Consider the following 27,801-nt stretch of genomic DNA (forward strand, 5'->3'; position numbering starts at 1 on the left):
TCACAGAAGGGAAGGGTGTGGGAGGGGGGAGGGGAGCCATTAATAAAGCAAATGGGGGGAGGGAGACTGGCTCAAATCTATAACGTTGCTTTGCATTCAACTCTGGTGCTAGATTATTGTGCAAGAAGTAGTGCAGAGGCCATCAATCTCTGTATAGGTGATTGCAGTTGAGATGAATGGATCTAATAATTTTAAAACCAAGACTCAAATTTGTATAATATCTTGAGAGATGCAAAACATTTTTACTATTATCAATCCTTTCAGCTTAATGGAAGGAAGTTTCTATCTGTACCTTCATGCAAAACTTGGTGAAGTCCTGTCCCTTCCCCAAACATCCTCACCTCCAAAATGCCTCTTACGGTGGTTCCCTCTCCTTTTGAGGATATGCTGGGCTGCTCGGACACCAGTTGTATCTATAAGCCCCTTTTTAGCAATGGCTGAAACTACCCCAAAAAGAGACTACAGATTTACCCAACTCAGATTTGTCAGAGAAACCTGGAAAGATTTGAAGGTACCTAGTTAACCTTTCCCAAAGACTGGGTAGGTGAGTCAAACAAGGGGAGCTGAAGAGAGCTGCCCAATTGAGGGAAAGTATTTGCCAACAGTAAGGTACTGGGATGGAATGGGGAAGACACTGGGGTCCTAAAGTTACAACTTAACCCTCCAACCCACCTGAGTCCCCTGAATAACCCAGAACAGGGAAGACTAGGTGGAAGGGAATGCCATTATGGCATGTCAACTAGCTATGGATAAGATAGCTTACCCACAGTGATTAAAAGAACAGTGATATCCCCAAGAAAAACCCAAAGGGCAATTGTCCCAAACAGTGGTGGCAGCTCAGATATACCAGTGGCAGTCACATAAAAGCTATTTATTTACATCGATATTCAACAAAAAAATTTTTTTTGTAAAAACAGCATTATGATTCCCTTGGTCTATACTAATACAGATCCTTCCTTAATGAGGAAAGATTGCACAGTTAAGACTAATTCCTCTGCACAGATGATTTCTACTTCCTACACCAGCCTTTTTAGCTATGGTTGCCAAGTTCTCACACCATTGACCTTGGTGTCTGAAGGGCTTAGGGCAATAATCTTGTAAGGATTACAGGTGCATTTTTCCATGGATGAAAAGGTGTTATAACTTATGAAAACCTCCTATTGGTGGAGAGTTTTCTCTAAGGAAAAGAGGGGAAAGCAGAGACAGGTAAATAATGAATTTTTGTGGAGGGGTAGGGCCAGGAAGGGGTCCTAACTATTTTTGTTATATTCAATTTTTGTTAAAAATCAATGTCTTCTGGAGCTGGAGATGAAAGCTGACCTCTAGCAAGTGACAAATGTTTTGTATTCAGTACCAGAAAGGAGAGGATGGGGTGGTGGTGCTTGAGTTCACAAATCCCATCCCTTCCTTTGTGGTCTTTTAGATCCTCAAACTCTTGTTTTGTTTCGACTCGTGTTTGGGGAGTTTGGATGAGTTTCATTAGATGCTTGCCATGGTTGTAGAAATGACAACTGCTATTTGGACAACAGGACAAAAGAAAAGTGAACAGTTCGGCTCTTCTCTCCTAACAGTAGAAAACCAAAACCTTTCCTGCTAGAAAGTAGCTATGGTGTGGATAGACATTAAAGAAAGCACTTAATCTACTTGTGGCATAGAATTTGTTGTAGCCCAAGCAACAGAGCTGTGTTACCGTGGGCTCTCCACTGGGATGTGGAAATGTTTGTCCTACAGAACTTTTGTTGTAATGAGATTTTACCCACAAAGGACAGCAGAGGTGGGCTGTGACTAGAAGAAGCCCTTGTCCCTTTAGGAATATTTGGTATTGGATATCTTTTTCCAGAGCAAGGTCTTGAGGTTACTGAGCACTAATGAATGATGCACCTCCATCTGGCTGGCCAGGCCACTCAGAGTCATACATATTTGGAGCTCCTTTTGGAGCTCATCCTTGAGGTCTGCAGGAGTGCCTGACAGCAGGTAATCCTTCAGCAACCCACATACTTTAGCTAGGTTAGGTTGGATCAGGTCACTCTTGCACTGCTTCATGAGTCTATCGCATGGAGCCATGCAGTCCTGGCCATAAGTGCAGTCAGTGTTCTGCTCACAGTGGCGGCCTTTGAGAAAGGCCCGGACTGCTGCCTCAGGGGCCACCTTCCCCAGGTCAGCCATCTTAAAGTCATACTTGGCATTGTAGCCCACGTTGGCAGAACTGGTCTCGCAGATGTAGAAGACCCCATAGGTGCCATGAAAGACCTCTTCTACAAACTCTAGGAGGCCAATGGCGATCTTGGCCCTTCGAGGCCAAGCTGGTGCAAACCACTGCTGGATGATCCTGTGGATGGCAGAGGGCAGCAGTGGCCTCAGAAAGGGAGGCACCTCAGTGCCATACAAGGAGCTATGGGGGATCTTCTCCGTGAGGTATAGATCTCCACAGTGTCCTAGGAGTTTGGATGTATGCTCCTTCTCATGCAGGGAGAGCATGAGTAGAAACTCATTGAGTTGCAGCAGGGCCCAGATGGACTTGGCTTCTGCAAGAGACACTTTCCCATCCTGGTTGACATCCGCCATGGTGATGATCTGGCCAACCAGGCCAGTGAGAGAAGGCTGATCTCCAAGGTTAACCTGCCAGATGGAACCAAAGAAACCAAATTATTTCTAATGCAGTTAAAGACATGCAGTGGACAAGCCCTAAGAAGATTAAGAAACCACCAAGCAAGACAACCTCTGCCAGGCTTCCCAGGCCCTTCATAACTTAGGCTCACCCAACCTATCAGCCAGTAAAAAGGATTTCTTGCATGCCTACTGAGAGCAGGCCCCTGTTCTCAGTATTGTGGGAAATACAGAGATTAAAAGGATGGACTCTGACCTCATGGAGTTCATAGTTTGGTAGGGGAAAAAGGACAACAAAACCCGTAAGTCACTCCCTCTTCCTCTCTTGACCTTCATTTCCTCATTTGCAAAATGAGGGTACTATACTAGGTGGTATTTTTTAAAATATATTTTTATTTTCAATATTCATCTATTTTTAATTTTGAGTTCCAAATTCCCTCCAGCCCCTCCTCCAACTATACATGTGAAATCATGCAAAACATTTCCATATTAATCATCTTGCAAAAAAAAGTGAAAAAAATTATACTTCAATTTGCACTCAGTTCATCAGTTCTCTCTGGAGGTGGATAGCATTTTTCATTATGAGTCTCTTGGAATTGTCTTGGATCATTATATTGATCAGAACAGCTGAGTCTTTCCTAGTTAATCATACTAGACAATCTTAAAGGTCTCTTCCATTTCTAATAGTCATAAAATGCTCTCTCTACCACACCAGAGAATTTTATTCCAACATCTCAAAACTGTCCTTAGAATGGACTGTTCTTAGAAATCCAAGCTATAAATAATTATATTTTAAAGTGCTCCCAATTTCTAATAGTTGTAGGTAGAAAAATATAAGTAATTCCGAGGTTCTACCTCCCACCCATTGGATTATCAAAAAAGGAAAAAGACAGAGGGCCAACAGGCACATAAGTGATCAGGGGTTGTAAATTGATATAACCAGTTGGGAAGATAATTTAGAACTATGCCCCAAAAGTCAAAACTATGCAAACCTTTTGACCAGCTGCTACCACTACTAGGCCTATATCCTGAAGAGATCAAAGAAAGAGCTAAAGGACTCATACATCCAAATATATTCATAGGAGCTCTTTGTAGTGGGACAGAACTGGAAAATCAGGGGTTGTCCATTAATTAGGGAATGACTATACAAATTATCATCTATGAATGTAATGGAATACTATTGTTCCATGAGAAATGATGAAAGAAGCTGTTTCAGAGACACCTGGGAAGACATGAACTGATGCAAAGTGAGGTGAGAGCTAAGAGAACAATTTATACAATAATAACAACACAGTAAATACAAACATTTTGAAAGCCTTAAGAACACTGATCGATGCAATGACCAGTCATGACTCCGGGGACCCAATAATGATGAATGTTATTGACCTCCTAACAGAGAAGTCATGGACTCAAGATGTGGAACAGACATGTTTCATGACATGGCTAATGTGGGAATTTTTTTTTAATAAGCATATTTGTTGCAAAGGTGTTTCCTTCCTTCATTCTTCCCTCCTTCCCTCTCTCCTTTCTTCCTTCCTTTTGCTCCCTTCCATCTTTTCCTTCTTTTCCTCTCTCCCTTCTTTCCTTCCTTCTTCCCTCTCTCCCTTCTTCCTTCCCTCCCTCTTCCTTCCTTTTCTTCTTTTCCATCCTTCCTTCCCTCCCTCCCTCTCTCCCTTTCTTCTTCCCTCCCTTTCTTTCCTTCCTTCTTTCTTTTCTTCCCATCCTTCCTCCCTCTCCTTCTTTCCTCTCCTCCTTCTCCTTCCTTCCCTCCTTTTCCAATAAGGGGAAGGAGGTGGGAGAGATAGAAAATAAATACTCAATGGAAAAAAATGATAATGAACTGCTGTTGGGAAAATGCTTCCCATAGATTACCAAGGCAGGTAGGACCGGAAGTGATTGTGCACACTTTAGTAGGAGGAAAAGTAGCAGAAAAGTAGCCCTGGACTGGCCCTCAAGACCAGTTCCAGTTCCAAATGTGACACTAACTCACTATATAACCCTAGGTGAGTCACATTATCTCTTTGGGCCTCCATTTCCTCATCTGTAAAATGGGGATTTCTGAAGTGCTTTCTAGCTGTAACAGTTTATAAATCTGCCTCCCCAGAAACCCCCCAATCAATGCCGGAGATACTAGATGGACCTTTCTGCCTCTGATCATCAGCTCTGTTAGGTTCTGCTGGCCTTGCATGTAGTCAGTGTTGCCTAAACATGTTCTGGGAGATTGATTCATTTATTCATTTAAAGACAAAGAATCAGGCAGTGGAAAAACTTGTAATGTCACCAGAGCAGCTGTAAAGGTCAGGGATAGAGACAACAGGGGAAGAGACCAACAACAGATGGAACAGAGGAAACACAGGTCAGAGAGGAAAAGGTCAGGGATGGTGGAGGGTACAGGTTAGGATTGAGAGCAGGAGATGGGTGCCATTCTTAGAGTTTGCCCCAAGCACAAACACAACTAGCTCTGCCCCCTGGACCTGGGTTCTCTTTTTCATTTTTTGAGAGGAGAGGCAAGGCAATTGGGGCTGAGCCCCAAACCCCAGTGCCTGGGGTCAAGTGCTCAGCCCTTAACAGAAAAGCAAAAGACAGATCTTCAGCCCCAACAAACCCACTAACTTTGAGAAAATTCAGAAGCATCTCCCTGAATTCGTCCATTGATGTGCCTCTTGTTGGCTTATCAAACAGAACCAGTTCTCTTCGGGGGGCTGTGTCAGGATTGTTCTCAGCTTTCAAGGCCTCTGTGATGCCACATTTGATGATCACCGCTTTCCCCTTCCAAACCCCACTGTATACCTGGTATAAAGTAAAAAAGAGTTGAGGAGCCATCCAAGTAGAAAAGTTTTCTCCCGTCACACCCACCAAAGTAGGCCTTGAGAAAAAGCACCTGTGAGAATCATTGGATATATTCCTAATAGCTTTCAGCCCCAGAGCTGAATAAAGAGTAATAGGAGGACTATTGACAGATAGCTGGGGCCATCAAGAACAGATTCTCCTGAGTTTTCTGTCCTCTGAGCAAGGATATGGGAACTGTATAAAATCTAAACCTCTCAGACCCCAAGAACCTCCTTCTACAGCCTTCCTTTCTCCTGCTGGCATCTAGTAAGGAAAATAAAAAGACAGTGGGAGGCAATCCCCAGTGAAAAGCATTAGGTCCCCAACTCCACTAGGATCAGGACTCATTCTTGGAACAGCAGTCTGTGATTAGTTGGGCATCGTGGCTACAATATAATAAGGCTCTTGATCCAGCATCAGACAGTATGCCATGGGCTTTGACTTCCTTCTGGCAGTGGTCTCTAATTAGAACCCTACTTTTGGTCGGTGGTATGAAGAAAAATTATGAAAGGTAGTCTGTGCTGAGAGTGAAGAATCCATAGGACTGAAGCTAGGGATTAGTTTGTGGCCAAAGTCAAGACTCTCAGCCTATATCTGAGTTTGGGGCTTAGTCTGTTTCTGGAATTGGGAGTACAAATACATGGGGACTGAATCAATGACCTTCAAAACTTATTCCCATTAACTTTAGTCATGCCAAGAAGCTGAGGGCAAAAAGCCAAGGAAATCCTTTCAAGTTCTGACACAGTCTTCCATCACCACCCCCATCTGTTAGGGATTGAGGACTTTTTGTGCCTCAGGCATTGATCTTTTCCCTGTTTCAAAAGCCTGCTATCAGCAGCTAACTTTTTTTTGTAGAAGCCTGAGCTCCACTGGCCCCATCTTGCCTTACCTGCTTCGTAGGAGATGGAGAGAGACACTGCTGGAACACCAGGGTGTGCTCATCACACAGGTCGGAACAGGCGGAACCAGAGATGATCCCCTTCTTGTACTGATCACACTGGGAGGAGAGAAGGGGCGGGGGGGGGGGGGGGTGGGGGGGTGGTTAGGGCAGTAGAGAATAGAGACACATTTGGATTATAGCCAAGACCACTGGAGGAGGAACAAAGCTCACTATTCCAAACCTCCTACCCCAAATGAATACATCTCCTAGATCCCTAGGACATTTCCTGGGAGAACAACTCACTATCTGCAATCCACCTTTGTCTCTTCCACCTCTAAAGCTTTGGCCCTTCCATTTCCCTGCCTGTAATACTCTTCCCCAGCCCCTCTGCCTTTCCAAAAGCTAACAGTCTCTTAAGACCCAGATCAATTCCCATTCCTTCCCAAACATCTTTGGAGACCACTCAATCAGCAAGCATTTATTGAGAATTCACTACTGTGGTAGGCACTGGGGATAAAAAGACAGAAGTATCATAATAGCCCCTGCCCCAGAAGAGCTTCTGTGCTGTTGGGAGAGATGATATGTACAGATACTTAAAGAAAAGAGAAAGAGGTGAGGAGCATTAGCAACTAAGGAGGAGTCAGGAAAGGACTCATGTGCAAGGTAGCCCTTAAGAGTTAGACAACAAACATTTATTAAGTGTTTATATGTGCCAGGCAAGTGCTAAGTAAATGCTGGGAATACAAAGAAACAAACAAGGAAACAAAAAACCCACTATATGCCCTCATGGAGCATATATTCTAATGGGGGGAGTCAGCATGTAAATAAGTAAGACATATTCCAGATATATGGTAAATAGGTAGATGCGAGAGAGGGAGGGAGCAAGGGAGAGAGGGAGGGAGGGAGAGAGAGGGAGAGGGAGAGAGGAGAGAGAAAGGAGTGTGTGTGTGTGTGTGTGTGTATGTGTGAGAGAGAGAGAGAGGGAGAGAGAGAAGCTACAAAGTAATCCTAAAGGGGAAACATTAGCAGCTGGGGGAACCAGAAAGGCCTCCTGTGAGGAAGTGGGATTTGAGCTGAGTGTTTAAAGAAGGCATGGAAACCAAGAGTTAGACATGATGGAGCAGATCAGTATGGAAATAGCCAGTATGGAGACAAGAGATGGAGAGTTCCATTCAAGAAAGCCAGGATAGCTAGACTATAGAATGGTAAAGGGTGGTGAGGTTTAAGAAAATTGGAAAGGAAGCAAGGGGCTGGGTTATGAGGAGCATTAAATGCCAAACAGAAGACTATTTCTGATCTAAAAGTAAGAGAGCATCACTGGAGGCCACTGAACAAGGTAGGGATGGGGTAAGTGATCAGACCTACCTGTTAGGCAAATTACCTTGACAGAGGGGAGGATGGATTTGGAGCAGGGAGAGACTTTTAGAAGGCTAACAGTAGGTGCTACATAAATGCTAGCTATCATCATTATCATTTATATTTCTATATTAATATTTATTTATTATATCATATTGTTTATGGTGAGTTGTGTGTGTCCAATCTTCCTGACTACAAGTTGTGTTATTCTTTGTCTCCCCAACAAAACTTTGTGCAGAGTTAAGTTCCAACTGCATCCTGATCAACTAATTGGTTAATAGGATAAGATTCTGGAGCAGGCAAGACAAAGATGGTTAAGGGAGAAAGGAATGGTAGGAGGAAGAGAAGAGGTATGGGAAGTTAATAAGGTCGAAAGAGAAAGCAGTTTCAAAAAGAAACAGGGCTTTAGGCAGAGGTCCCTGGGATGTGCCATCAGACAGTGGCCAACAACCCCAGGTCCTGAATCCTGCTGTTCTCTCTGAGGATAACTCTCCCTCACTCTCCAGTTCCCTGGGAGATTCATGTCAAGACCTTGATGCAGAACTAGTAAGAGATTCTTGGTCCAGCTATGCCACTGGCTCTGTATATGACAATATGCAAGGGCTGCAAGCTTTCTCTTCCTCTGTTTTCCCATCTCTGCAGTAGACATAGTTTGTTTAACTTTCTCTTAAGCACTCAGGTTGCTGAGTGATGGTTAAAATGACTGTTTTAAGGCATCATGAGACTGTTTCTGTGGAATTACTTGCTGGCCAAGAATATCAGAAAGTAACTCAAGTTTCACATCCATTGTTAAATGGGGCTTTCATCAGAAGTAATTTTTTAATTAGAAATATTTGATTATAGGTACAGTGGACAAAACTGCATCTTGTCAGAATTATTTTGGGAAAAATAAACCATGGGTCCCTGAATTGGTTGTTCTTGCTTCTTGGGAGCCTTTCAAGAGGGAGGAAAGTGGCTAAGATTAGTTGTTGCTGTTGCTGTTGTTGTTGGTGGTGGTGGTGGTCCTTCGTTCTCGAAGATGATCAATGACAGCAGGAGGGTAGTTTCTTGACTTCCAAGAGTGTTGGATCTGATTGAGGCAGGGCAGTGCAAAATTACCAGCCCCACTCTTTCCTCCAAAACCATCAGAGTCCGGCAACAAGGCTTAGGTCAAGACAACTGGAGATGGCCCCCGACACAGTGGGAGACCTTGACCGTTTTAAGCTAAGGTCTTTCCCAGGTCTCAGTTTGTCGGAAGCAATACACATTCAGTGATTAAAGGCTAGATGAGAATGGAGGCAAAAGATGGCCTAGTTTGCCTTCACAAAAGAATCACTCTGGGAGAGGGAGACACTTAGTTTCTCCAGAGAGAAATTTCCTAAGCATCAGCCTCAGAAGAAAACCTTGTTTGAGCCTTTGAAGTGGAGTGGACAGCACTGTATGCCCCATATGAAAGTGCTTAAGAAGGAGGTTTTGTTAGCACCTTTTAGTGGCTAAACTAATATTAGATATTAATTATGCAAGAGGAAAACACTTTATACCAAATCATATACTATAATAATGTTATAGGGAAACCCCTGAGGAGTCAGAACCTTACCATCCTCTACCACTGACTGGGCATTTCCAACTGCCTCCTGCACATCTTGAAGCAGATGTCCCATAAGTATCTCCAACTCAACATGTCCCAAACAGAATTCATTATTTTTCCTCCAAAATCCCCCTTTGAACTTTCCTGTTATTGGGACCATCATTTTCCGAGTCACTCAAGGCTTGCAACTTCAGGGTCATCTATAACTCAACTGTCACTCACTCCATGTATCCAATCACAACAACACTCACAGATATACCCCCCTCTCTCCATTTAAGCCTAGTTTGAGCCCATATCACCTCTCACCTGGACTATCACCTGGGTCTCCTGATTGGTCTCTCTGCCTCAGTTTTCTCCCTATTCCAATCCACCCTTCACTTAGCTACCAAAGTGATTTTTCTAAAGGAAGAGTGTAATTTCAATTTAGATTTGAAGATCTTTCCCACCTATTAATAGGCCACATGACATGCTTACGTCACAGAAAGCCTAAGTCACATGTGGTGGGAGGAGCTTGCTGAGAGGAAAAGGAAATTGTGTCACAGGAAATGCTGAGAGAGCAATTATGGCAGTTATGACACTGAGAGCTGAGGGAAAGAGAGCCGACCTGTGATAGCTATACAGTAAGTTTTGATTGTTTTGTGGGAAGGCTCCAGCAGGGGGTAAAGAGGTTTTGCGATGATGAGGCTCCATGCTGTGATATTACGTATCTAGTTCTTTGCTTCTAGGATGGATTGGGCGGATGGCTTATGGGATATGAACCTCTGGTATCTGAATAAATGGTTTACTTCTTCTACCTTCTATGTATTTTACGGTACTGAACCACATAGGCATTTTGACAATTATCATCCACATTGTTATAATAATACCCTTTGCTGATACGAAGGGATAACCGTGTCACCCCTTCTGCTCAGTGAATTCCAGTGGCTCCCTATTCCCTCCAGGATGAAATTTAAACTCTTTCGTTTGGTCTTTAAAACTCTTCACAACCGGGCCTCTTCCTACTTTCCAGTCTTCTTAACAGATTTACTCCCCCTCATTCTCTATGGTCTAGTGACACTGGTCGACTTGTAGTTCCTCAAATATAACACTCCATACCTCCACGTAAGCTGTCCCCCATGCCTGGAATGCCCTCCCTCCTCTCTTCTGCCTTTTAGCTTCCTTGTCTTCCTTCAAGACTCAGCCCAGTCAATTGGAGAATGGCTAAACAAGTTGTGGTATATGATTGTGATGGAATACTACTGTGTATAAGAAATAAGCTGCTTTATTTTAGAAAAACATGGAAAGACTTGAATGAAATAATGAAAAGTGAAATGAGCAGAACCAAGAGAATGTTGTACACGGTAATAGCAATATTGTTTGAAGAATACTTGTGAACAACCAAGTTATTCTGAATATATAAATACTCGAATCAATTACAAAGAACCTATGAAGGAAGACACTAATAAACAGAATTATGCATAGCAGGGGTTTACATATATTTATAAATCTGTGTGGCCTTCTCTTGTGCAGGGTGGGGAGGGATGGAGGAAAACAGTTTGGAACTTAAAATATAACCAAAAAATTAAATTAAATTAAATTTAAAAAAAGACTCAGCATATATAAAAATGTGCATACCCTTTGACCCTGCAATACCACTTCTAGGGCTGTATCCCAAAGAGATCATACAAATGGGAAAAGAATCCACATGTACAAAAATATTTAGAGCAGCTCTTTTTGTGGTGACAAAGAACTGGAAATTGAGGGGATGCCCATCAATTGGAGAATGGCTGAACAAGTTGTGGTATATGAATGTAACGGAATACTATTGTGCTATAAGAAATAATGAGCAGACAGACTTCAGAGAAACCTGGAAAGACATATATGAACTGATGCTGTGTGAGCGGAGCAGAACCAGGAGAACATTGTACACAGTTACAGCCACATTGTGTGATGACTAACTGACAGACTTGGCTCTTCTCAGCAACGCAAGGATCTAAGACAACTCCAAAAGGCTCATTCATGATGGAAAATGCTATCCACATTCAGAGAAAGAATTACGGAGTCTGAAAGCAGATTGAAGCATCCAATTTGCTCTCTTTTTTGTTTTGTTTTGTTTTGTTTCTTCTTTCTCATTCATTCCATTGGTTATAGTTCTCCTTTGCAACATGACTATTGTGAAAATATGTTTAATGTGAATGTATATGTAGAACCTATATCAGATTGCATGTTGTCTTGGGGAGGAGGGAAGGGGAGAAAAGTTAGAACTCAAAAGCTTGTGGAACTGAGTGTTGTAAACTAAAAATTGATTAATTAATTTTAAAAAAAAAGACTCGGCCTATAGTTCACCTGCAAGAGGCTTTCCTCTTCCCCCAAGGTGTGAATGCCTCCCCTTTCAATTGCTTTCCATATATTCATGCATGTATGTGTGTGTATGTGTATGCTGAATGTATTGATTTGTTGTCTCCCTCATTAGAATATTTCTCCTCGAGAGAGGGAACCTTGTTTTTGATCCTTCTATCATCATCAGTGCTTAGCATGGTGCCTGGCATTAAAAAAAAGTACTTAACAGATTCTTATTGATGGACACAAGTGACCCCAACATCTCTGCAAATCTCAGGCTCCCATTATACTAGCCAAATTCCCCACATTTCCATTCACATTCATCATATCCAGACTTCCTCTGCTGACACTGTAGGCATCTCTGGGCTGAGGGGTCAAGTCCTTGCCCTTTCTCCCAACCTGCTTCCAATCTCTGCAGAGGGGTAGAAACAAAGATACCACTGACTGTCTCTCCAGGTGACTCCTTTAAACCCTCCTGAAAGCTGCACATCCTGGGTTCCCCATTGCCACAAACAGTAAAGATCTAACAGCAAGATAAATAAATTAGTCCCAGCAGGGAGGTAGTCAATACTTGGTTATCAACCAACAGCTTCTATTTGACAGATGGAGCCAGGACCTTAATTAAAATGTGGTTGCAAGGAGCTTGTGCTAATGAGCCCACTACCCACTAGGGTCAGAGAGAGAGATAGTTAAAAACCCCATTGCCTTGTGGGAAGGGGAAGGATAAAGACTGGGGGTGGGGGGAAGGATAAAGACTGGGGGTGGGAGGAAGGATAGTATTTCGAGGTGCAGAATTGCTTAAGAGAGTAAGCAGAGAAAGGAGGAGCAAGTAGGCTCTTCTGTCTCCCATCATTTGTTGTCTTACTTAGTTCATGGTCATTTCCTCTGCTAGGAAATCTCCTCTACCCGGCCATGAATTACCTAGTAAGCCCATCTGAGGAAGACTTTCCTAACCATTCCAGCCCACAGTGACCATCTCTCTCCCCTGGGCTCCTAGAGTGCTTACTTAAAACCAGTAAGAATGTGAAAAGCATTGAACACCACTGAAATGATGTCCCTTGGGTCTGTGCAGTGGTACCAACTCATATGTGAGACTACCTCTAGTCAATTACCTCATGGATTACCCCAGCTGGCAGCTAAACCCAAACCCATGTAGGCAAAGTCCAACTGCCTTATACTGAATCTCCCCATATGAGGATCAGGACCGAGAGCTTCTGGCATTCAGGAAATCCTCCATTATCTTTGCATTCTCCATTTTCTTTCTGTTATGGTGCCAACCCATACTCTCTTCCACCAAAGGTTTTAATTGAACCCCAAGAGGTGCAGAGCCAAAGCAAAGGTGGGGAGATGCTTTTACTCAGAGGATCTTCTCTTAGGTGACACCATTTGAGAGCTTCCTTGAGAGGAAAACAGGACGGGATAGTTGAGTACTGGACTGAAAGTCCTTAATCCTAAGCTTTGCCACTAACTTGCTTTGAGACCTGGATCAAGTCAGCCTTCAGAGGGGGAATGAGGAGGGGAGACTAGTCAATTTCTAGCTTTTTTTCCCTTGCAACTGTGAAAATCTGTGAAAGTGGTGTGTAACTTTATGCTGCTAAACAACGCAGATTCCAAGTATTTTATCCTTTTTATTTGGGGTGGTGGGCAAGGGAAAGTCTGGCATTAGTCTTAGAACCTGGTCCTTAACCTCAGGTTCATTACCTTACTATTTTATTTTATTTTTAATTTATGGAATAAAACAAGCATTTCCATAAGATAATACAATAAAAAGATGATTGTACATGAAACTGCAAGTCTACTATGCACACCATGCCGTTCCTTTCAAATATACAACAAAATTATCACGTAAATTTATTTTTTTTCTTCCCACAGATGGCTACTATTAGACACAAATAGGTGTATATATATATGGAAAACCATTTTATACATACTTCTATTTATCAGTTCTTTCTCTGGATGCAGATAGCATCTTTCTTCATTTATTTTTTAAAATATTTTTATGTTTTTATCAATATGCTTACTTCATTTTTTATATAATTGGTTTCCTTTGTAATGGAATGTCTTTTATTTTATGAATTTAATAGCATCACTCTCAGAAGGGGTCCATAGGCTTCACTAGACTCCCAAAGAGGTCCGCTACACAAAAAAGGTTAAAAATCCTGTGCAGGGTGATTAATAACTACAGAACACCTCACTACTTTGACACTTGGGCCCGAGAGAGAGAGACACAACACCCTGGGCTTAGCGATGTGAAGATACAGAAAAAAAAATCAGAAACATGGGTAGAAGACTTCCAAATACCTTCTCTCTCACTCCCCTGTTGGCAAGTCCTTTGGGTTAACAAGCTAGTCTTCCCTCAGAGGATGAAGTCTATTTGTTGGTCATTCATACCTTTACTTCATTTCTTTCCACCAGTTCAACCCTAACAGCTTCAGCTATCTAGATTTTTGATTGCAGGTAGAGAAAAAGCAAAATGGAGGAGGGCCTAAGGAAGAATGAGAAAAAATCAGTGTGCATACCTCCCATTTACTGTTGCCTTGTTCTTTTGGCACCCTAGGACCCTTCTAACTGTGTGCCAGCAGTTCCTTCCCCTTCCCAAGACCAATGCTGAGGGAAGCTCTCTTGCAGGCTATCCCCAGGCTTTCCTCTCTGGCCAAGATAGGCAGATCCTGGCTCCCAGGCTAGCTAGTGGTCTGAACCCCAACAGAGTCTGAGAATCCCAGAGTAAAGGATGGAGATCTTGGGAAAAGATCACTGAAGGGCAACCATTTGAACTTTATCGGGAGTCAACGAGAATTTGGGAAGGTGAGAAGCAAATCCCAAAGGGAAACATGAAAGAGAACAGCTCCCTGCCCCATGGCGCCTGCCTCTCCCTGTAACCCACAGTTATACACAAGGCCCTTTGTCTCTCTCCCCAGAGTGTCTGATGTTGCTTCTGTGCAGTCAGGGGGCCACAATGCTTAGTGTGTCTGGCTGAAGTTGTGGTGAAATTGAGAAAGAAACCAGATGTCCCAAAGGGATGTTGGTTTGAGGGAGAGTGGGGAGGGCAAACTGAAAGAGCTTTTAGGATAAGCTGTGGACTCTGATCAATGGAGTGACCAACCATGTCTCTGGAAGACCTATGATGAAGCATGCTAGTCACCTCCTGACACAGAGGTAAAGGACTCAAGGTGCAGAAAGAGACACACTTTTTCAGATAAAGCTGTTGTATAAATTCGTTTTGATGGACCATGCTTATTTATTACAAGGATTTTCCCTCCTTCTTTTCTCTTAATTTTTTAATTAAGAAGTTGCCAAGTGGAGGGAAGGTTAGAAAATAGTGATGTCAAAAAAAAGAGGGTCACTGAAACTTTTTTTTAACACACAAGAAGGCAGAACAGACGAGTAGGACAGTTTTGAAAGGAATATGTATAATTTATCATATACTTTTTTTAAAATAGTAGTTAGTATGAAATGGGTCTCCCAATTTTATAGGATCTACTTTTTAAGAACTAAGTGATTTTAAGTATTATAAATATTCAAATCAACTACCAAAGATCTATGAAAGAAGATGCTATCCACAGCCAGAGAAAGAATTGGTAAATAGAAGTATGTACAGTATGGTTTTACACATATATGCATATGTATGTATACACTCATACATATATATGTATAGATATATACATATACATACATAGATCTATATGTAAAATACATACACACACATACATATTTGTGTCTAATGCTAACCTTCTCTAGAGCAGGGTGGGGAGGGAGAAAGGAAAAAAAAAGTGCATAGCAAGAACAATAGGAAACTTGGAAGCACAGAAAAGCAGGGTCGTGTTAAAAAAATGTATAGTATTTCTTACATAGTTTTTCAAAAACAAGTAAATAGTGTGAAATGGAAATTCATGCTTTCTTATTGAATCATCTTTTTATGTTGTGCTGTGTACATGGAAATGTTCTTTCTTTTCTGTCTTTTTGTATTTAAGCTCAAAGTGAATAAACTTTTTAAAAAGGATTTACTTTTTATGATCTATTGTGTATGAAAAGGCTCTTTTTTGGTGTTTCAGTTCAGAATTCTGAAAGAAAAAAAAAGAACTAGCTGTGGAAATGCTAGGAAAGAGATGACCATTCTCAAATTTGGTTAGGAACTAGGAGAGATCAAGGAATCACCAAATATTCGTTGAGGCCGACTGGGCTCAAGGGAAGGAGATTGTCTCCTTACTCTGAGCAAGGGAAAGGAAATAACGGTGGACTGGGAAGGGGTGGGGGGAGAAGGGTAATAGAGTGAGTGAGAGACCCAAGACAAGCAAAGGCAACCAGGGCAGAAGCAGACCAGGAAGGGAGGAGTTCTTGGTTCCCAGGCAAGCACTGGGACCTATTAGATGAAATGTCCTGTGTTACCGTAGGAGGACACCAGGGCTCTTCTGTACCAAGTCCAGTATCTAGCCTCTCTTCCTGTATTGGCTTTAAAGAGAGCCCTGGGCTTTTTTGGTACCAGGGAGGGCTCCGGTAGGGAAGCCATCAGAAAATGAAAGTATCAATAAAACATTTGTAAAGGGGGAAACAAAGAAAGATCCGGACAGAGGGGGAAAGAGCCTTTGAGGAGAAGGCTAGACCTGGATATGCCAGTCCACGGGGATAGGGCAAAGAAATTTCTTAAGTACAATGCCCAAAAGGGAAACGACTAAAAGACCTTAGTGCTTGGACATGTGGGCCCAAGAGAAGGAAACAAGCACCCTGGGCTGAGAGATGTGAAGACACGGAGGAAAACAAAACAAACAAACAAACAACAGAAACCTAGGTTGTTGGAAGGGAGGGATTAGCTTTTTATGAAATATCTCACCCTTCCAGTTTTCTTTTAGAAAAAAAGAAAGTCATTCCAAGTCCCACTGAGAGATTTCTTTCTTTCTTTTTAAAAAAAGTTTCCATATAACGAATGTTCATAAAGCAATTATTGTGAAGCGCTTTACCAATATCATCTCATGTTACACAGGTAGGGCTATTATTATCATCATTTTACAGATGAGGAAACTGAGGCAGAGTGAAGGTGACTTGCCCAGGGTCATATAGCTAATAAGTATCCGAGGCTGAATTTGAACTTGGGTCTGCCTGACCCCAAATCCAGCCTTCTATTCCATGTGCCACATTTTATTAGCAAATCAAGTTATGCAGTATATAGTTTTGTGTTTCTAAACTAACAATTACTTTAGATTATGGGTTCCTAACCTAAGGTCCATTGAGTCCATGGATAGATTTCAGGGCTTCCATTATTATGAATAGGAAAAAAAAATTATAGCTGCATTTCAATACAAGTAGTTTCCTTTGTAATCCCATTTTATTTTATCCTTTTAAAAATTTATTTTAAAAGCATTATTGTGAGAAGAGGTAATAGGCTTTACCAGACTGCCACAGGGAGCCAGGACACCATAAAAGGCTAAGAATCCCTATGGTCTTTAGAGGACATTTAAAAAGTGCCATATATTTCATTATTCCCCTAGTTTACTACTTTTTTCTTTGAAAAATTTTCCCTTCTCCTCTTCCTCCCCTCCCCACATTGGCTTAAAAACTCCCAGTGATTATGCATCTCTAAGTGAGTTTTGAGAGGCAGTGTGCATGACACACTGGAGAAAGGAGGCATACCAGCTTGGAAGGAACGCCCATTTTTCAGGTCTTACCTCTGGCACATAATAGTTAAGCGTGGCCTGAAGCAAGTGGCTTAAGCTTTCCATGCTCCAGCAATTCTTTAAAACTCTAAGTTACAGATGAATTCTATTCCGCATGAACCTAATGATAACAACCAGCATTTATACAGCACTTTGAGGTTTATAAAGTGCTTTACAAATATTTTCTCATTTGATCCTCACAACAACCCTGGGAGGCAGGTGCTATTTTTATAGATATTTTATAGATGAGGAAACTGAGGCAAACAGAGGTTAAATGATTTGCCAGGGTCACACAGTTAATAAGTGTCTGAGGCTGGATTTGATCCAAATCCAGGGTTCTATCCATTGAGCTGTCAATGAAATCACAAGTCTGGACTCTTACACACACACACATACAGAGAAAGACAGAGAGACAGAGACAGAGATAGAGACAGAGACAAAGACAGACAAAGAGACAGAGAGAGACAGAGACAGAGACAGAGAGAAAAGATCAGACAGGTTCTAGTTCCTGAACCAATGTTCCAGTAAAGCAGCAGCTTGGAAAGCAAGTCTTCTGTCTTTGATGATGAATTTAGAGCAGAGAGAGATACCCTGAAGTCACCTGCTCCAGTCCTTTGCCATCAAGCAGGGATCTGCTTAATCACCTGATTCTTTTCTCTAGGGTCCAAGGACGGAGACTCAGCCACCTTCCTTGGCTGTCTAGCCACCATAGCAGTTCCGTGGTGCTCGTGGTCAAATGTTCTTCACATCTACTGACTCTTGTTTCCATTTTCAGTCTGTTTCTTCCTTTTCAGTTCTCCACAATCATGGAGAAAATCTGCTCAGCATCCCCTTCATAAACCCCACCCTTGTTCTGTGAATCAGAACGTTCTCTTCTCTGGAACCAGAGGAAACAGCTGCTGCTCCCTTTCTACCCCAGTCACAGAAAGAAGGGGAATAGAATTCCTATCCAGAGTCACAACTGGCTGGCCTTTATTTGCCTGGGGAAGGATGAGGCCACCCCCCTTTCCTCTCTGTCCAGTCCCTTCGATGCGGCAGAATCTGGCTCCTGTTCCTTATGGAACCATAGCTTCCTAACTGGTTTCCCTGTGTCCAGTCTCTCTCCTCCAATCTATTTGCCATTTTGGAAATTTGGCAGCGTGAGTTCCTTTGTCCAGATTCTTTTCCCACCCTCCACCCTCCTAATCTAGTTTAGCTGGCATTTGTGAGATTTTTAGGCTTCAAATTAGAAAAGTCTCCCCAATGCACGATTAGTCCAGGATGGCACAGTAGAAAATACTGAAGTAGGAATTAGAAGATCTGGATTCAGTTCCTGATTCTGACACATGCTAGCTGTCTCACAATGGGCAAGTCACTTTACTTCTCTGTGTCTCAGTTTCTTTATCTCTAAAATGGGGGTGATAATATTTATACTACCTACCTTTAACCTTAAAGTGCTAAAGAAATGTAAGCTATTTGTAATCACAGATCTGTATCTTGCTCTCCTCAGCTCCTCAAGTCAAGTTAAAAAGCATTTATTAAGTGCTTGCTACATGCCAGGTACTGTGTTAAGCGCTGGCATTGCCAAAAGAAACAAACAAAAAGGCAAAAATGCCAAACACAACAGAATAGAAGAGAACCTCCTCAAGGAGCTGACATGCAAACAACTATGTACAAATGAGATACATGCACAGATAATCTCAGGAGAAAGGCACTACTAAAAAGCACCAGGAAGGGCTTCTTCTAAGGTGGCTAGTTGGTGCAGTGGATAGAGGGCTGGGCCTAGTGTCAGGAAGACTTGAATTCAAATCCAGCCTCAGACACTATTAGCTATGTGACCTTGGGAAATCATTTAACCTTTGCCTCAGTTTCCTCATCTGTAAAATGGGGATAACAGGGTTGTTGTGAGGACCAGATGAGATAATCACTGTAAAGCACCAAGCACAATGCCTGCTGCATTATAATTACCGTACAAATGCTGGCTATCATTACTGTTATTTATTACTGTTATCATTGCTGTTGCTAGAAGATGAAACTTTAGCTGAGACTCGAAGGAAGCCAGGAGTTGGAGATGAAGAGGAATAAAGTTCTAGGCATGAGGGACAGCCAGTGAGAATGCCTGAATGGGACGGAATGTCTTATGTGAGGACCAGAAAAGGAGGCCAGTGTCACTGGATCACCGACTATGTGGAAGGGAGTTAACGTATAAGAAGACCGGAAAAGCAGGAAGAGGCCAGGGTAAGAAGGGCTTTAGAAACCAAACAGAAGATTTTGTATTTGATCTTGGAGGTCAAAGGGAACCCCTGGATTTGGAAATGAGGGCAAGGGGAGTGATGTGGTCAGAAATGCATTTTAGGAAGATCACTTTGAAAGCTGAGTGGAGGGTGGATTGGAGTGAAGAGAGACTTGAGACAGAGAACAAGCTCCAGGCTATTGCAACAGTCCAGATATGAGATGATGAAGACCTGCGCCGTGGGGTGGTGACAGTGGCAAGGGAAACGGAGAGTCCTATACAAAAGATGTTACAAAGATAAAATCAAACCACTACTGGCTCTGTATCCCAAAGAGATCATTAAAAAAAAAAAAAGGAAAGGACTCACATGTACAAAACATCTATAGCAGCTCTTTTCGTGGTGACAAAGAACTGGAAAGCAAGGAGATGCCCAACAATCGGGGAATGGCTGAACAAGTTGTGGTATGTGAATGTAATGGAATATTATTGTTCTGTAAGAAATGGTGAGCAGGTGGATTTCAGAAAAATCTGGAAAGACTCATAAGAACTGATGCTGAGTGAAGTGAGAGAACCAAGAGATTGTTGTGCACAGCAACAGAACATCATGAGATGACCAACTTTGTTAGATTCAATCCTTTTGAGCAATTCAACGACCTAAGACAATGCCACAAACTCATGATGGCAAATGCTATCCACATCTAGAGAAAGAATTGATGGGATCTGAATGCAGATCAAAGCAGACTATTTTCTTCTTTTTGTTGTTATTTTTTGCTTTTTCTTTCTCATGGTTCCTCCCTTTTGTTCTTATTCTTATTTCACATTACTAATGTGGAAATATGTTTAATATGATCATACATGTACAGCCTATATCAGATTGCACGCCATCTTGGGGAGGGAAGAAATTTTAGAACTCAAAATTTTATAAAGGTGAATGTTGAAAACTAAAAATAAATAAATACATTTTTAAAAAAATCAACAGCACTTGCTAACTGATTGGATATGGTAAAAGAGTGGAGAAGGATGGTAGCAAAAGAAAGTGATGAGTCAAAGATGACACCTAGGTTTTGAGCTTGGATGACTGGGAGGATGGGAGTGCCCTCAACAGTAAGAGAGAGGGTTTTAGGGGAAAATAATTCAGTTTTGGACACGTTGAATTGAAGTCATTTAGGAGACAGTCAGTTGGAGAGGTGAAACTGGACATCAGAAGAGAGGTTGGATAGCACTGAACAAACAGATCTGAGAGTCATCCTCCTAAAGATAACAACAGAGTTGATAGAAGCTGATGAGATCACCAAGTCAAACAGTACAGAGGGAGAAGAGAAGAGGATCCAGGACAGAACTCTGGGGGACACCTAGAGTTAGCAGGCATGACCTGGATAATGATCCAGCAAAGGAAATCGAGGAGTGGTCAGACAGGAAGGAGGAAAGCCAAGAGAGACTCCTAACACACCTTGTCTTATGGAGCCTTCTTCCACAGCTCTCTTAAATCTATCCCTTTTTCTTTACGGCTATACTACCACCCAGTTCAGGCCTTCTTTGACTGTCACAGGCCAATAGCCTTCCAACTGGTCTCCGCCTCTCTCATTCTCCAACCCATCACTACAAAGCTGCCAAACTGAAATGCCTAAAACGTAGATCTGGCTATGTCCTTCTCTGGTCAAGAAGCTTCCTATCGCCTCTAGGATAAAATGGAAACTCCTCTGCTTGCCATTTTAAATTCTTTATAATCTTACCCCAACTTGCCTTTCCAGACTCATTTCCCTTTACTCCCCCCTTCAACTCTATGTACCAACCAAAATGACCTACTTGCTGGAGCCTCTGGGCTACATGCCACTTCCTACCTCTTGGCCTTTATACAGGCTGCCTCCAAGCCTGGGATTCTTTCTCAGCTCACTTCTGCTTCTTGGCAGCATTTGTATAGAACTTCAAGGTTTGTAAAGGGCTTTACAAATACCTGATTTTATCCTCACAAAAATCTCGTGAGGTAGGTAGGGGCTGTTATTATCCCAATTTTACAGATGAGGAAACTGAGCCTGAGAGCAGTTGAGTGACTGGCCCAAAGTCTTACAGGTAGTGTCTGAGACAGGATTTGAACTCAAGTCTTCCTGAATTGAAGTCCAACAAACTATCCACTAATGCCATGGGAAGATAGGTACATTAATGCACTGTTTGTTGGTGGAGTACTAACTTGGTCCTGCCATTCTGGAAATCAGTGTAGAATGATGCTAGCAAAGTTATAAACTATTCATACCCTTCAACTCAGAAATCTCACTACTTGGTATATACTACAAGGTCTATGATAGAAAGAAAGGACTTGTGCATGCCAAACTATTCATAACACTTATTATGGTAGCAAATAATTGGAAACAAAGTGGTTGTCTATCAGTTAAGGAATGGCTACATAAATTGTGGTATATGAATGTAATGAAATACTGTTGAATCATAAGAAATGGAAATATGTGTTCAGAGAAATATGGGAACTCCTTTATTGACTTATGGAGAACAAAGAAAGCAGAAACAGGAGAACAATCTGTACAACTATAATAATGTGAATTGAAAACAAAACCATAGCAATGTCTAATACTGGTTCCAGAGAAGCAGACGAGCAAACAATTCCCTTTTCTCAGCAAAGGTGGGGGATTATGGGTACTGCGTATCCCTATAAAACTTATTTTTGCTTCAACCAGCAGGGGTGGGGAACCTGTGGCCTCTAGGTCCTTAGGGCCTTTTGACTGAGTCCAAGTTTTACAGAACAAATCCTTTTACTAAGGGGATTTGTTCTGTGAAGTTTGCATTAAGTTAAAGGGCCACACCTGAGGACTTAGAGGGCCACATGTGGCCTCAAGGGCACAGGTTCCCCACCCCTGAACCAAGGTATCAATAAAATTTAAAATAAAACCAGGGGACCTGGCTCCCATCTCTAAAGTATCTTCCAGTTCCAAGCCTCCTGTGGCAACATAATTGCTTATGATCAAAAGGAAAATCAGAGAAAATAAACAGTGAGCAGCCATTAGATGCAAACCCTAGGACTCTAGGATTGGCAAAGGCAGCACTTTCAGCCGCTGATGCAGCTACAAAGGTGGTGCTGATCCTCTTGGCAGAATCTTTAAACATCATATTATAAAACTGACTCGTCCTCTCATTATAAAGGGCAGTGGGGGTGCAGGGAAGGTGTTGTTATTCAAAGCAAAAGGTCCAAATGACAAGAGTGACTCCTGCTAGTATAATTATTCACCAGCCCTCCCATATGCCTGCCTACCTTATGCTACAGAATGAAAATTACTTGAAATCAAGGGACAGGTCTCAGCTTTACCCTGGATCCCTGATGTCTGGTCCAACCTCTCTGGAAATGGAAATAGTTAAAACAAAGAAGACTAGATCACTCCTAACAGTGAAAGCTTTGACAGCTGAAAAGCCCAAGACCAGACAGAAGAATCAGGTCATCTAAACCAAACATTGGTCTCTGGGTTTACTTCTGCATCTGGATAACACAGAGGCAATATCCGAGTCATACACAAACCGGAGCTGCAGACAAGACAAGCCTCTTACTCATGAAGGCAGCAATAGTCAAGTAGGAGCATTTAATTCCACAAACCAAGGGCAAGGGCCACCCCCTCCAAATACACGCACACCACCCCGTGCCCTCCCCCCACCCTCCCCCAATTCTCACCTATCAGTACTTTATCTTAGCTAGAACAAAGAAAACTAATAAGAATACCTAGCACGTTTCATTTGGGTGTGCAGGAATTTTTTTAAGGGAAATATTTGTTTGCCTCAATCAAAATTCATCAAACTAAAGACACCAAAATAACTGAACTTAATTTTTTTTCTAAATTAACAAATGAACTTAGCTTAAAAATTAGGCACAAAAGAGCATTTTTTTCTAACATTATGGTGTCTAGACATGGCAGACACACTTTATACATCTGCTTATAACAAAATTGCTAGACTTTAGTAGATTCATTTCTCTCACCTTGGCATTTATAGAGGGGATTTTTCTCTATTAATCTCACTACTAGATTTAGTATAAAATCTTTGACATATCCCCCCCCAAACAGCATTATCCCGAGTAAGATGCATACATAGCTATTTTAATTCTTGTGGGAGGAAAATTTTGCAGATCAACCTGATCACCCCTCAATCAGAGAAAAGAAAGTCTGTTTGGAAAAGTCTTAAAAGGAAACTTTTGTAGATCAGCATTTCAATTCACATCTAAAAAATAATTACCTTTTCATTTTCTTTTCTGCCTGTAGCTACCACTCTTTAACAAAGAGAAAGAAAGCTAAGTGATGAAACACAGGGAACTCACCAGGCTCCCAATTATATATTTTTTTAACTAAGAAAGACTGAAGATTTTTATAAATTAGGGTAGCTTCTAATTTTCTGGCATATGGCATGATTTCCTCCTTGAAACGAAGTTCTCTGAGCTTCTCCTTGTACCTGCTGTTGGTTTGTTTTTTAAGCACAATCAGCATTAAGTCAAACTTTATCAGATCTTTTTCCTAAGTGACCACAGAACAGCAAAATCAAGAACCAAAACTGGCAGGTGTCACAGAGAGGGAAAAAGACAAGGTGAACAGTCAAAAATCATCTGCTGTTCTTACTGTCCAAGCCTTGGACAATTTAGCTCTAAAGTCATTCAAGATGGTTGGCACAATGTCCTAATGTGGCACAACTACAAAGCCATTCTCCAAATAGACTTTTTTCCCAGAGCAAATCCAGAGCATAAGCAAAAGGAACCATATAAACCTAGCTCCTCCCAGGGTCTCAATTCAGATGCTACCTACTACAAGAGGCCTTTACCGATCTCCCCAGTTGTTAGTTTCCTCCATGATCCCCAAATTACTTTGTATTTATCTATTTATGTATATGTAATCCTTCCTGTAGAATGCAAGCTCCTTGAGGTCATAGACTATTTTGTTTCTACCTTGGAGTCCCCAGCACCTAGCACTGTATCCAACATGTACATAACAGGTGCTTAATAATTGCTTGTTGAATGGAATTTCTATTTGCAAAAGTTAGCAGTATACAAGAGCTGTTCCAGGGACTTTACTAACATTAACAGGCACTTGCTACTGGAAGCTTGCTATCCCTCTAGATAGTGTTAAACCAAAGAGAAATCAGTCTCTCTCTCTCTCTCTCTTCTTTTTCCTTCCAAAAACATAAGGTCAAGAGCTGGGCAGCCCTGATAAAAACCAAGCTGAACTGGTAGAAAGGTGAGAGAAAGGCCACGAGTCAATTGTTTCCATGAGTTCTTGGCTCCCTAGCTGGCCATTTACTTACCAGGATAAAAACGATCATGTAGGAAGGCATTTGGGATTCCTAGAATAGATCATCTTTCTCGATGCAGCAAATGAGACGGCTAGGCAAGCTCAAAAGAGTAATAAAGGATACTATGGAGTGTTCAAATAAGAGCTACAAAAGCCTGGCTTATTACCATGTGGTCCTGGTGAGAATAAAGGCAGAGGTTCCATTCTCATACAGGCCAATGAATTCATGCAATTTCCTAGCCACAGATTGTGCCCCTATCCCAGGGATACGTAGTCTATTTCACAAAAATGTGTCATCTGTCCCACAGCACACTGGGCTAGAGCGTGCAGGATGGTTGGAACCATAACTCCGAAGTCTACTGATCAAATGAGAAATGCAGGTGTATAATCAAGCACATTTTTTATGCTTTAGTTTAGTCCTCAAACTTTGGAGTGGAAGATAGCAACTGGTGCTGAGAGAGAGAGATGTACCCTGACCACCCCATCCCCCAACCTTAGCACACACAAGAAAACACCATTTCCTGGGAAGGAAAAGCTCCACTGCCCACTTACCCCCATACCTACCAATTAGGTTCAAGTGTTTCTACTACTGTGCCTCTGTCGCCTATAGGACCTAGTGTTGAGATGGAAGTATGATGCAGGGAATAGAGGGTTGGTCTGAGAGTCATAAAGATGTAGGTTCAAGTCTTGGCACATACCAGCTGTGCAAGTACCCACAAGCCACTTAACCAGCTGGTGCCCAGGCAACTCTCCAAGGCCATAAGTTACAGAAGAGTTGACAAGCTATATCACTGGAGATTGTTTCCACATTGATAGTTCCCTCCATTAGTGAAATCACAGATCCAAATTCCACCAACCTTCCCCTCCAAAAGAAAACTCAAACAAAAATAAAACCTAAGGTTAAGTAAAGTTCTCTGAATATTTAGGATGGAAAATGCTGCAGGAAGAAATATAATTTGAATATTATGACGAACATGAAAACCATTTCTGACATGCTTCTAGGATGTTATTCTCCTGACATCAGTAATAATTCTGAAGTTAAAAATAAAGCACTACTTTTTAGGTGGTCAGTCCCAGGGCAAGTGGAATTTCTCTCCCCCAACCTATTAGGTGTCCTTTTGCTTCTTGAGGCCTAAGTAAAAAAAAGGGGGGATTTGCTTGGAATAAGACAAATGAGTCAAAAAGGACCCCCCAGCTTAAATACAAAAAGGCTGTGTAATCTTGGACAAGTCATTGAGGGAGGGGGAAGACTCAGTGTCCTTAATTGTAAATTTAGGAGGTGCTGAGGAATGAGAGGAGATTGAGGAAATGATTTCTTCCCTTCCTCTACTTCACAGGGGTGAGAATCTCTTAAGAGGAATTGGTCTACACAAACCTAAATACACATGAAATACAAGATTCTACTTTCTTGCAGGTTGTAGATGAAAGCAATATTGGTTCTCATCACACCAGAAAACTGACAAAGATGACAAAATATGGGAATAGTCAATGTTAGAAAGGTGTGCTTATACACTGTTGGTGAAACTGCAAATTAGAACAATTATTTGGGAAAGTTATTCAGAATTATGAGAATTGCACAAAGAACCTATTGTTAATCATATATCCCACATAGGCCAATAATAATAAGAAAAGCCAAAATGCACTGTCAGTGGCATATACATTAAAATATTTACAGCAGCACTTTTTGTAGTAACAAAGAGCTAAAAACAAAGCGGATGCCCATTGACTGCAGAATGGCTAAACAAACCGTGGCACATGAACATAATGGAATATGATTGTACTATAAGAAACAATGAATATGAGGAATGCTGAGAACAGGAAGACATATTATATATTATATATATAAACTGATGCAAAATGAAGTAAAGATAACCAGGAAAACAATATTCACAATGACTACAATGGTATAAATGGAAACAATAAAATAATGGAAGCCCAACATTGAGATTATTAAAGCCGAACTTGGCCCCCCCAAAGGAGCTATGAAAATACACCTCCCTCCTCTTAGCAGAAGTAGAGCATTACAGATGTGCAATATTGCATATCATCTTGAGCATGGTTCAACATTATATTGCTTAGCTTTGCTAAACTGTGTTTCTTTTTCTCATATTAGACAGCTCTTTGGGAGGGGGAAGATGGAAATGGTGGGAAATGTGGGTGATGTAAAAATAAATTACATTTTTAAATATTCATAAAATAATTATATACCAAAATGATTTATCATTAAAAATACTTAAATAACCTTGCTTCCCCCCAAGTCCCCAATGAACTAGAAGTTAGAAAACCTGGGTTTTAGTTCCAGGTCTGCCACTAACAAGCTGTATGACCTTTGGCAAGTCAGTGCCTTGGGCTTGTTTTCTCATCAGTAAATGAAAAGACTGGACTGTGAGCAAATGGGAAAGGGGAGTGGAGATGACAGAAGAGCTTCTCCATTATGGTCTCTGATCCAGTGACAATGGCCTCCTGGCAGTTTCTTGAATGAAACACTCCATCTCTGGGCTCTGGGCATTTTCTCTGGCTATTCCTCATGCCTGAAATGCTTTCCCTTCTTATCTCTGTCTTTTGGCTTCCCTGGCTTCCTCCAAGTCCCAGATAAAATCCCATCCTCTAGTCTACAAGAAGCCCTTTTCTGGGGGTAGCTAGGTGGTGCAGTGAGTAGAGCACCAGCCCTGGAGTCAGGAGGACCTGAGTTTAAATCTGGCCTCAGACACTTGACACACTTGCTAGCTTGAGTGACCTTGGGCAAGTCACTTAACCCCAATTGCCCTGCCTTCCTGCCTCCAAAAAAAAAAAGAAGCCTTTTCTGATCCCCCTTAATGCTGGTGTATTCCCTCTACTGATTATCTCCAATTTATCATATAGGGACAATTGAGAGTCACATCATATGTTATATCACGTATAACTCAACTATTCCCTATTCAAATGGTACAAGAGAGATATAGGTTAGACAAAAGTATGAACTTCTAAGCATGCGATACTATATCATATATTCAGATATATAGTACACAATTGTTTGCTATTTGTCTTCTTCATTACTCCATGAGCTCCTTGAGAGAAGGAATCATTTTTTGCCTTTCTTTGTATCCCCAGCACTCAGCACAGTGCCTGACACA

General features: G+C 41.7%; 1 protein-coding gene across 2 annotated transcripts in view; it reads right to left on the reverse strand.

Annotated features, from left to right (window-relative positions):
- Positions 1–850: 850 nt before the first annotated feature.
- Positions 851–27,801, reverse strand: part of DIPK1B (divergent protein kinase domain 1B) — a 46,458-nt gene continuing 19,507 nt past the window's right edge. For both annotated transcript variants that reach the window (XM_036748037.1, XM_036748038.1), the window contains 3 exons: positions 6,326–6,433; positions 5,221–5,397; positions 851–2,619 (listed from right to left, as the gene is read on the reverse strand). In XM_036748037.1, coding sequence (XP_036603932.1) covers positions 1,807–2,619; positions 5,221–5,397; positions 6,326–6,433 — 1,098 coding nt within the window. In that variant the 3' untranslated portion in view covers positions 851–1,806. The remainder of the gene's footprint in view (positions 2,620–5,220; positions 5,398–6,325; positions 6,434–27,801) is intronic.

This window comes from Trichosurus vulpecula, chromosome 3, assembly GCF_011100635.1.
Source record: "Trichosurus vulpecula isolate mTriVul1 chromosome 3, mTriVul1.pri, whole genome shotgun sequence".
Lineage (NCBI taxonomy): Eukaryota > Metazoa > Chordata > Mammalia > Diprotodontia > Phalangeridae > Trichosurus > Trichosurus vulpecula.